This window comes from Orycteropus afer, unplaced genomic scaffold, assembly GCF_000298275.1.
Source record: "Orycteropus afer afer isolate SDZICR_OR568_19922 unplaced genomic scaffold, OryAfe1.0 scaffold00016, whole genome shotgun sequence".
NCBI lineage: Eukaryota > Metazoa > Chordata > Mammalia > Tubulidentata > Orycteropodidae > Orycteropus > Orycteropus afer.
Window position 1 is genome coordinate 16624575 of NW_006921603.1, and position 12032 is coordinate 16636606.

Here is a 12032-nt window from a genome sequence, read left to right on the forward strand (position 1 = left end):
AATGACTGGGTCAAATGGTATTTCTAATTCCAACTTTTGAAGGAATCGCCATACTGCTTTCCACAATGGTTGTACCATTTTACAGTCCCACCAGCAGTGTGTGAGAGTCCCAATCTCTCCACAACCTTGCCAGCATTTGTTATTTTCTGTCTTGTTGAACTTTGCTATTAGTTCTGGAGCAAGATGGTACCTCATTGTTGTTTTGACTTGCATCTCTCTAATAGCTAATGATCATGAGCATTTCTTCATATGTTTGTTGGCCTCTTGAATATCCTTCTTGGTGAAGTGTCTATTCATGTCCCATTTTTTAATTGGATTGTTTGTCTTTTTGCTATTGAGGTATTGGAGTTTTCTATAAATTCTGGAGATAAGTCCTTGTCAGATATGTCATTACCAAATATTTTTTCCCAATCGGTAGGTTCTCTTTTGACTCTTTTGGAGAAGTCTTTGGAAGCAAACAAAAATTTAATTTTTAGAAGGTCCCAATCATCTGGCTTCTCCTCTGCTGTTTGTGCGTTTTGAGTTATGCTTGATAGTCTATTTATGCCATATATTGGGGCCCTTGAATTTGCCCCTAAATTTTCCTTGAGGAACTGTATAGTTTTAGGTTTCACATTTAAGTCCCAAAGCTGTTTTTTATTCACGGGAAGCAGACCACATACCCAGAGCAGCTATTCAGCTGCTCTACTAGATTCCACCATGGAGTTAATTACCAATCTCACCATGGGGAATAACTACATTCAGCTGCCCAGCCGCTCACCCAGGACCAGCCAAGTTGACACACAAACTTAAACACCACAAACCCTATCAGTAAAATATATTTTGAGCCAAACTCTAATCTATACATGTACATGAAAGTTGTACATCAGTCACATATATGTGCCCATTGTCAATGCGTATATTATGAAATGGTAAAGCTAAATATTTAAATTTTTTAGGATGAAAATAAATATCAATAACACTCTTAATATTTTCTTTCTACAATTCAGTTTTTATGTCTCTTACACTGTTTTGGAGATTACAGTTCTTTATTTGACATTCTATAACATGCCACAGAATATACTTTGTAGTGTCTCCTCCCCACAGTGTTACCTTATGGATATGGTCTAGATTTTCTGTGTTGTGCTAATATAGTGTACACAGATAAAATCATAGCTATAAATGGTTTCTGATAAACACAAAATGCAGAGGGATTTCCTTCCCATGATTATTATATTCCTATTAATAATATGGGTTGTATTAATGTCTAAAGGAGTATACCACATTTTGAGAAAGTATTATCTATACATTTGGACTCTGGAATGTCTTTAGTGCCCCCTCCCCAATATTATTTTATTTCTTCTTTTCTCATATGTTGTCTTCCAGAAGTTTTATCATTTAACTTTTGCATTTAGGCTGAGATCCATTTTGATTTCATTTTTGTTTATGTAAGCGTCCTGGTTCTTTCTTTCTTTCTTTTTTACATAGAGTAATACAGTTGTTCTAGCATCATTTATTAAAAAGGGTATTCTTTTCCAATGAATTTCTTGGCACCTTTGTAAAAAATCTGTTGAGCATATATATTTGGACTATTTCTAGGCTCTCTAATATGTTTCATTGATGTAAATGTCTGTCTTTATATGAGTGACGTACTGTTTGATAAGTGTAGCTTTATAAAAAGTCCTGAAATCAAGGAGTGTAAGTCCTCTAACTTTATTCTTCTGTTTCAGACTCGTTTTGTCTGTTCTAGGTGCTTCTAAATTTATAAATTTTAAGTCAGCCATCATTTATATGATAAATGCCTGATGAAATTTTTATTGGAATTTTGGCAAATCTATGTACTAATTATGGCAGATTTGATAATAATCTTGGGTCTTCTGATCTATAAACATGGTATATTTCTCCATTAATGTAGGTCTTTAATTTATCCAGCAATACTTTACAGTTTACAGTGTATGTATATCACATTTTTTTTGGTAAATTTATAGTATTTCAGTTTTCTTGATGCTGTTTTACATAATACTGGTTTTTAATTTTAATTTTCTGTAGCTTATTTTTGGTATCTAGTACAATTGATTTTTGTATTCAGCAACATTGCTAAACTCATTTCTTATTTCTAGTAACTTTTTGTAACTTTTCTATATTGGTGATTATGTAATCTACAAATAAACAGTTTTACGTTATCCCTTCTAATATGTAAATCTTTTATTTCTTTCTCTTGCTTTATTGCAATAGAAAGAAATTTCAGTACAGTTGTTTATACAAATGGCAAGAGAAGATAGCCTTGCCTTTTTCTGATCTTAAGGAGAAAGTGTATATTCTTTCATTATTAAATATGTTAGCTATTGCTCTTTTTCACAGATTTCTTTTATCAAGCTGAGGACTTTCCCTTCTATTCCTACATTGCTGAGAAATTGTATTATGAATTCTGGAATTTATGGAACATTTTCTTCTTGGTTTATTAATATAATGGCTATAATGTTGTTTAATATTTTGATGAAAAGTTGAAGAACTTTTCATTCCTTGAGTTAATCTTACTTGATCATGATGTATTATAATCTTTTTTATATATTGGATTTGATTTAGTGAAATTTAGTTTAGGATTTTTTCTGTGTATATTAATAATTTGTCGTAGTTTTCTTTTTTTGTAATGTCATTCCTGTTTTGAGTATCAGGATAATGCTGCCCTTATAGAATGATTTGGGAAATAGCCCCTCCTCTTCAATTTTCAGGATAATTTTTGCACAGTTGATAGTATTTCTTCTTTATTTGTTTGGTAGAAGTTAACAATGACATCATCTGTGTCTTAAATTTTATCTATAGGAAGCTTTCTAAGTACAAACTCAATGTCTTTAATATATGAGAACTATTCGGGGTATCTATTTCTTAAGTGAGCTTTGAAGTTTGTGTCTTTGAAGGAAATTGTCCATTTTGTGTAAGTTGTCAAATTTATTGGCATAATACTACTCATAATATATTTCCTTATATATTTGTTAATGTCTGTAGAATCTGTAGTTCTGTCTCCTCTCATATTCCCAATATTGTTGTTGTTGTTGTTGTTATGTGCCGTCAAGTCAACCCCGACTCATAGCGACCCCTCCTTGGGTTTCCGAGGCAGTATCACTACGGAAGTAGGATTGCCCATTCCCAGTATTGGAATATATTTTTCTGAACAGTCTGGCTAGAGAGTTATCAATTTTATTGATCTTAAAGAACCAGCTTTTGATTACATTGGTTTTCTCTATTTGTTTACTATTTTGTATTTAATTGATTTGCACCTTGATTTTTACTATCTTTTTTATTCTGCTTTGAGTTTAATTTGTTGTGCTTTTTCTGCTTTCTTAAGATAAAACTAGATTATGCACTTGAGATTTTTCTTCTTTTCTAATGTAGATGTCATATTTTCTTCTAAACAGATTTTGACATATCATGTTTTCATTTTCATTCTGTGCAAAATACTTGGTATTCTTTGTTTTATTTTTTTCTTTGATGCATGCATGATTTACTATTGTGTTATTTAGGTTCTAAATGTTTAAGATTTTTTTCCATATATTATTTGGTTATTAATTTATAACTTAATTCAACTGTTGTCAGCAATATACTTTTTTAATATGATTTAACCTCTTTTAAATTTATTTAGACTTGTTTCATGGCCCAGAATATATTCTATTTTGGTAAATATTCCATGTGCACTTAAAAAGAATGTATCCTTTTGTTGGGTGAAGTATTTTATAAATGTCAATTAGATTATATTGGTTGATCCTCTTGTTCAATACCCTTCTATACCCTTAATGATTTTCTGTCAACTTATTCTATCAGTTACTAGCGATGAGGCACAACAGGAGAACTAGCAGTAGGTTAAGGGCAGTTAGCTGTGGACATTTTTGGAGTGGGCTGTTTCTGGTTTTTGTTGTTTTAAATGGGGCAATATTGTGTCCAGTTAAAGCTGTGAAAAATACTTATTTCAGTGTTTTACCGCAAATATAGTGACTACCTGAAAAAGAGACTGAGGTGTTGAAATGTCTAACCACAATTATGGATTTGTCTGCTTTTCCTTTCAGTTCTCTCAGTTTTTGCTTTAAGTGTTTTGTTATTTAACAATCCCTTTCTCATTATGAAATTTTAGAACAAACAATATTATCAGGAATGAAGATGGTCATTTGTCTTTATTCTTGATTTTTGTTCTGAAAAGTTTTCTTTTAATTAATGTTAGCATAAAAAGGTATTTTAAATTTCCAGTTGGTATTTTAGGTTATCTTGGAAATCCCTTTTCTCGTGCTTATAGTAGTAGTACTGGTTGCTCTGCTTCTGTAGTGATACTGCCTCGGAAACCCAAGGAGGGGTCGCTATGAGTCAGGTCTGACTCAATGGCACATAACAACAACAACAACAGCAACAACAACTGGTTGCTCTATCAATAATCGGTGACTTTAATATAATAATGTCACTTAAAAAATAATATCATCTTGGAATCTCTTACTTGTGGTTCCCACAATATTTTAGAGGAAGAGATTTTCATTCATCTTGCATAGATGATAAATCTAGGGCTTTGTAATGTAGATGTCTTACTTTATATTGTTACTATTGTAATCAGGAATGTATGCATCTTAAAAGCTCCCATTCTTTGTACTTCAAATCCAAATTTTTTTTTGGAAAAAAACAAGTAAAACAGTGCCTTTTCCTGGGTGACAGAAATGGTTAAGAGCACTGCCGTTAACCAAATTTGGTGGTTTGAGTCCATCCAGAGGAGATCGGAAGAAAAGCCAGGTGATGTACTTCTGAAAGGTCACAGCTGTTGAAAACCCAGTGGAGCACAGTTCTCCTGTGATGTACACAGGGTTCCCATCAGTTGAAAGTCAAATCAACAGCAACTGGTTTGGTTTTTGGTTCCCTAATAAGTTACTCTTCCTAATGATATAATCATTCTTATCATTTATAATGAAATTTTGTTTCATTCTTTAAAAAACCCTTTCTAAGAGTCAGTTTTCCAAAGATGTAATAGACTGCATTCCAAAAAATAAAAATAAAAAAATTTCCTGCCATTGAGTCAATTTCAACTCAGCAACCCTTCCTTGGGTTTCCAAGGCAGTATCTCTATGGACGTAGATTGCCCAGTTTTCCTTCTGAGGAGTAGCTGGTGGGTTAGAACCTGCCCAGTTTTCCTTCTGAGGAGTAGCTGGTGGGTTAGTACCACCAGTCTTCTGGTTAGCAGTCAAATACCTTAGGCACTACACCACCAGAGCTCCTAATAGACTGCCTTCACAAGTAATAAATTCCTTGAAATACAATTTTTGAAGCACGGTTGAACATGTAGGGATAGTATATATAAATTTCAAATGTTTGTGATCATTAGATCATTTGCTTTTGGCAGTATTTTATAAGTCCAATATTCTATCATTCTAATTAGCTGTTGGATATTGCTAGAGAAATTTGTATATTTTGTCTCTTCCCATCTACTTCATAATAATTAGATGAAACGGCTTCATATATTTTCTAACTCACGGTGCTTCCTTTCTATATGTATTAACTGCTCTGAAAACATCTCTTCTGAAATGTGCTCTGATATCTGGACTTTCAGATAAATTTGTTTAAGAATATGCCATTTATTCCTTTTGTCAACTATATAAAGTTTTTTTTTTTTAATTATTTTATGTAGAATTTCTTCTCAACTGGATTGTAAACTTTTCAAAAACAGAGATAGTATTTTATCTCTTTTCCCCCGCCAAAATTCTGCAAACATTTAAAAAAATTAGCCTGGGTTCAATCAGTGCTATACTTATTAAAAGATGAGCTCAGTTTTGTTGCATTCTGCCCTAGAAAGGAGTAAGCCTTGGCTCAGTATTTTACCATTATAGCAGAAGGTGTTGGAATTTTAAAACAAATTCCAGAGTTGAATCACAAGGAAATGAGCCAGCCATTTTTTGACCAATGACAAGGTCAGTATGTCACTGAACTTCCTGTGAATTTGTTTGAAGTTTAGAGAAATAGTAATTTACCCTTTTTGAATCTTGTTTCATTTTTTTCAAATTCCATGTATATCATAAAGTTAAAATTCTACTTTTATTTTCTTAAAGCAGTTCTTGGAACACCTCACAGCTTGCCACATCTGATGAATCCATCCATCTCCCCTGCATTTTTACATTTGAATAAAGCACACCAGGTACCTAAACAGCATCAAGTACTGAAGCATGAACAATTTGGAGGGAATGCTTTGTTTGTTCTTAACATTTAAAGTGCTCCAGACATCAGATGAGTATTTTGTTTCTTTTTTGGGAAAAAAAAAACCCAAGAAACCTTAGTAAAAAGATAGCTACATAAAAAATAACGAGTACATCAGATCAAATTAAGCTAATCAAGGTAACATAGCTGTATATGTATTTATTGATTCCTAATTATAGGCTATTCATAGGGAAAGGTATATATTATGTTATATTTTGCGGTATTTGTTTTTTTAGAGATGAATTGGTAGATCAAAACAAGGCTATTTATGTGGTCTTATTTTGAAAAGTATGTACAGAAAGAAAAAATAAATGAATGAACAGTAATTCTTAATTCTGGAAATGATATCAATGTTATAAAAATAATTCATCTATTTAGGAGAGTAATAAATGTTTTTCTTACCTTTATCAGATAACTATTTTTTAAATGTGTTATCGACCCCTCCTTGGTTTTCTGAGGCAGGATCTCTAGTGAAGTAGATTGCCCAATCATCCTTCCAAGGAGTGGCTCGTGGGTTTGAACCATCAGCCTTTTGCTTAGCAGTCAAATGCCAGTTGTTGTTGTTGTTATATACCATTGAGTGAGACCCGACTCATAGCGACCCCTCCTTGGGTTTCCAAGTTGGTATCACTATGGAAGTAGATTACCCAACTTTCTTTCTGAGGAGTTGCTGGTGGGTTTGAACCACCAGCCTTCTGGTTAGCAGTCAAGTGCCTTAGGCACTATGCTACCAGAGCTCCCCACCAGAGGTCCCATAATATCGGAGATATACTACTTAATAATTTCAGAGTCTGTTTAAGGCTGCATCTATACAGAATCCTAAGAACAAAATCAAAACTAATATGTAATGGGTACTTAACTTAGGTTGAATAAATGAATATCTGGGACTAAATCTAGCTTTATAAGGAAAAGACCTATCTCTTTCTTTCTTTCTTTCTTTTTTAATACTTAGCATCTTACACAAAGACCTGGTACATTATAGAATCTTTATTCATTTATTGAGTCTATATCTTTTATTTTGAACCTAACATATACTAGACACTTTGCTAAGCATTAAGGCTATTATTAAAGGAAACATTCATTACCCCTATTCTTATCAAAATTCAACCAATAATGAAAACAAACATCAAACAATTAATTACAATAGGTGTGAAGAGTATGTGAGAGGGGAGGTCAGAGCATTGAGCATATTCCCATTGTTTTAAGATAAAGACCAAAAATGTTTAATTTTGTCTTTAAGTCCCTGTACAATCTAGCTCCTACCTCTCAAGCTAATTGCTCATCACTGTTCTCAGCTATAGTGACCTGCTTATGGTCCTTGAACTGTGACCTTGTTCCCTCCTTCCTCCTCAGGTCTTTGCTCCTGCTATTCTTCTGCATAGGATGCTTCTCATCCCAAAGCCACCTAATTCACCCAATCTTTTCCTCCATCTTCCTATTCAGCCTTCACATCTCAGTTTAAGAATTGGGTCCACAAAAAAGCTTTTCTTGACCTTTCCAGTCTAAACCAATTCCCCTCACTCTTTGTTTTCGTAGTTCCTTGTATATTTCCTTCATATCCCTCTCACCACTTGTAATTATATATGTTTTTATAATTAATTAATGCCTCCCACCCCCAGGAGACTATAAGATCCATGAGCACAGAACATACTGCTGTATTTATAACTACATAGCTTGCTTCACACAGAAAATGCTCAATAAATATTGTTGAATGATTAAGTGAATATATAAAGTGACTAAAGATAATGACACTGTCACTGAAGCCAGAAAGGGATAAGAGGAGGAGAGGAAAGAAGAGAGAAAAGAAAGAATGGCTGTAGGATTAGCCTCAGGAGTACATGGTCACATTTCTGTATATTAAAGGAAGTAATTAGCATTGCCTGAAGTTGGAAAATGAGATATTAAAATAAAAAAATGAGAAAAGAAAAGAAAAAGGTTGCATTTGCTTAGCTCAACTGTAGAAGTGAACTTTAAAGTGAATTGGGTTATACAAGAAGTAACTTTTTCAAAATTAAGCTAACTTATTGTTTCATCATTTTCACAGACTTCAGTTATGGATAATACTTGTAATTTATTCCTTCAGAATCTTTCTCATGTACCATTGACACAGCAGCAATTAATGAAGTTTGAGAATATCCATACTAATAATGTAAGTATAGTAGTCTTTTTTCTTTTGAAAATGAATTCATTCCTTTCCTATAATAAGGCTTTTGAATAGATTGGTTATGAATGTATACCCTTTTTATTATGTTATGTCTTACTGCCATGGGTGGAAAATCTAATTTATATTTTCCTTCTTTTATAGAAACCCGGCTTACTTGGAGAACCCCCAGCTATGGTGCTGCAGACTGCACTAGGGATAGGGTCAGCGCTTCCGTTGAAAACAGAATTGGGGCACCATGGAGAAGCACATAAAAGTAATGATGTGTATTTACTGATCAGCCAGTAAACAGATTTGCATTTGAACTTTTACTCACAGAAAGGTCAAATTGAAGTTTTATTCAGTCATTTAAAACTTCAGTAAAGTGTCTTGGCTTTTCTTTTTCTAAAAAAATATATTGAGATAAAATATAGGCTTTTCTATTTTTAACATTAGAAAACTATTGATAAGTTATTGATGGACCTGCTTTCATGTCATGATAAGACTTTCCCTCTTAGATCTGCTTTACTATTTTATGAGGGTTCACCCCAGGATGAGCTTAAGAAATAGATCCATTGGAGACTGGCATGCTGCTCACTGGGCTGACAGGACATTTCATATATAATTTATTCTTTTTTTTGACTGGATAAGGAAGCCTCAGCTTTTATAAAAGAAACAGCTGGTATTTGTAAATTTAAATTTTGATTTATTTATTTGATTATTTTTAAAATGTAATCTCTAAATTAGTAAAAAAAAAATACAAAAACCCACACTATGTGTGCTATTGTAACTTGACAAAAATTAACAACATATATATATACGTATATGTATATGTTTAGGAAGGAGCTCTGGTAGCATAGTGCCTAAGGCACTTGACTGCTAACCAGGAGGCTGGCGGTTCAAACCCACCGGCCACTCCTTGGAAGGAAGGTTGGGCAATCCTACTTCTGTAGTGATAACTGCCTCGGAAACCCAAGGAGGGGTCGCTAGGAGTCAGGGCCAACTCGATGACAAATAACAACAACAACATATGTTTAGGAAAGCAGGAATATGGTGGTATACTAAAATTTCTTATTTGAATGTGATTTTGAAGGATACTTCAGTTTGAATCATAGTTGAAATTTGCATAGAAGTGAACATGCTGAGGGAAAACAAAAGGGCTACTCGAAATTTTAAAAAATCAGTTAAATATGGATATCTTACTTAGCTTCTTGTACATAAAACTGGCAAGTCAGATGATCAAACAACTTAGTTCCAGCTGTTGGAATCAACTGGACAAAAGTTAAACCAATATACGGACAACATACAGTAGAGTTTTATGGTGTAATGAGGTCTGTGCTTCTAAAAACTCAGTTTTCTGCAACTGGAAGTTTATGTAAATATTTGTTATTTGTATCAGATTAAATAATAAGCTATTTGCTTTAGCATGTGCTGCTTTAAGAACACTGTGACAATTCATAGTGTCTAAATAAATGTGATTACCATCCACTGCCAGCCATTTGATTCTGACTCATAGCAACCCTATAGGACAGAGTCAAACTGCCCCATAGGGTTTCCAAGGCTGTAAATCTTTCTGGAAGCAGATTGCCTCATCTTTCTCCTGTGGGGCAGCTGGTGGATTTGAACTATCAACCTTTTGGTTAGCAACCAAATGCTTTATCCTCTAAGCCACCAGAGCGCCTAAATATAATTAAGTAATGAGTAATTTGTATCATGGAGGAAGCACATATTGAAGGGGCTCTTTATCTTGACTGTAGCCTTAAGATACCTGAAATTAACCTGCAACTTCTCAGGAGTGTATCTTTTGAATGAAATAGGATATATGATTTTTATTTTTGTGTTTTTCAGAGTTTGTATTCAAATAAATCTAGTATAGTTTAGTTTTGTTTCTCTATTATCTTATCTTCAAAATATCAGTGATACCTTCTGTATAAAGAGTGACTGTGAGGATTAAATGAGACAGTGTATCAAAAGCACTTAGCAAGGTACCTAGTTCACAATAAACCAAAAAACCAAACCAGTTGCCATTAAGACAATTCTGACTCATGCATGCTGACCCAGTGTGTGTCAGAGTAGAAAGTGAGCCATGAGGTTTTCAATGGCTGATATTTCAGAAATTGATTGCCAGAACTTTCTTTCAAGCTACTTCTGGGTGGACTTGAACCTCCAGCCTTTTGGTTAGCAGCCAAATATGTCAACTATTTGTACCACCTAGGGGCACTCAGCTCATAATAAGCATGGGGGGAAATAAAAAAGATAGTTCCCTTTTTAATCAACATGAGCTCCTTACTTATTGACATGGTGAGGTTCCAAAGACTTAGGTCGTTATGTGAAATTGGTGTTATGTGAGAGTTGTGGGATGTGCCCCGTCTTGAGGCTAGTCACCTCTCCCCTGGTTGCTTACCATTCACTGGGTGCCCCTGGCTTGTTTTGGGGTGCATGTGGTCTGGCAGGTCCCGCATCACCACCACACCTTCCCGACCACCACAGAGCCTCTGAGGGTTAAGGGGAGTGGTGGTGGTAGTCAGGTGTTGCCTGAGCCTGCCACCTCCCAGCACCCGCCCTGGGCAGGGACACTGCTCATCTTCTACCTGCCACCTCCTGCCACCCACCCTGGGCTGGGGTCCCACTTTTCCTCTGTTTATCCTGGCCAGGCAGCCTTGCATGGCCCCCTCTCTCTCTTCCCCTTCCTACTTCCCCTACCAACCTTTTCAGGCCTTTGGGCCCTTGACTGGCCTCCCCTGCCCATCTTTAACCTCACATCATCCCATTATCACCCACACCCTCCATGAGCAGACCAAGATGTTGCAGACAAAGGGAAAAGGTGTCCCACAGCCAGTCTGCCGCTGTTCCTTATGTGGGCCAGTCATTGCTGGGGCCTCTGGTATATTTGCAGTGGGCCACGGAGACCACCACCACAGGCCTGGCCATGGCCTTGTGTGGGGCCTAGATCATCAATGGCGCTACCTGAGAATTTTTTCAAAGTTGTCATAAATGTGAAATGTCAGATCACAAGATAGTCAATACGTGAAGAGTAGGTGTATTTATTTTTATCATGGTGTAGTGGTTAAAGAATTTGGCTACTAATCAAAAGGTGGTCAGTTGTAACCCACCAGCCACTCCACAGGTGAAGGATGAGGCAGTTTGCTTCTGTAAAGATTTACAGGCTTGGAAACACTACAGTATCCAAGTAGACAGTTCCTAGTACACAGTTCTGCTTTGTCCTGAAGGGTCCCTGTGAGTTCACATTGACTCAATGGTAGTGGGTTTTTTTTTTCCTTTTGGTGTTATCCTATTTTCTCTTTCTAATAATTAACCCTTTATACATTTTGGTGTGGAACCACATCAGCTCAGATCTGCATAGTTATAATGTATAAATTTAACATCTTTTAGCAAAATCAAGTTAAAGTCTGTAAGTGATATTTAGTTAAATTTACTCAGTTATTTTTGGGTAAATATATTTTCATAATGTATTGGAAATCTATTTATACTTCTTTTCTAATTGCTCTTGCCACCTTGAGTAGCTATGGGGCAGGGTACTATATCGACAAGTTTTTTCATTAATCTGTAATTACAGGTTCTAACTGATTAGCTTGAACTATTAAATTCTAATCTATTTAGATCTATCCTCTGAAAAGATATTTTCCATGATCTATTTATAAAATTTTATAAATAAATCATGGAAAATATCTTT

General features: G+C 34.9%; 1 protein-coding gene across 1 annotated transcript in view; it reads left to right on the forward strand.

Annotated features, from left to right (window-relative positions):
* The window catches only part of RAVER2 (ribonucleoprotein, PTB binding 2), a gene marked incomplete at its 5' end in the record, with an annotated part of 112334 nt that overhangs the window by 47553 nt on the left and 52749 nt on the right, over positions 1-12032 (forward strand). The window contains 3 exons of the mRNA XM_042783343.1: positions 6054-6139; positions 8243-8347; positions 8504-8615. Coding sequence (XP_042639277.1) covers positions 6054-6139; positions 8243-8347; positions 8504-8615 — 303 coding nt within the window. The remainder of the gene's footprint in view (positions 1-6053; positions 6140-8242; positions 8348-8503; positions 8616-12032) is intronic.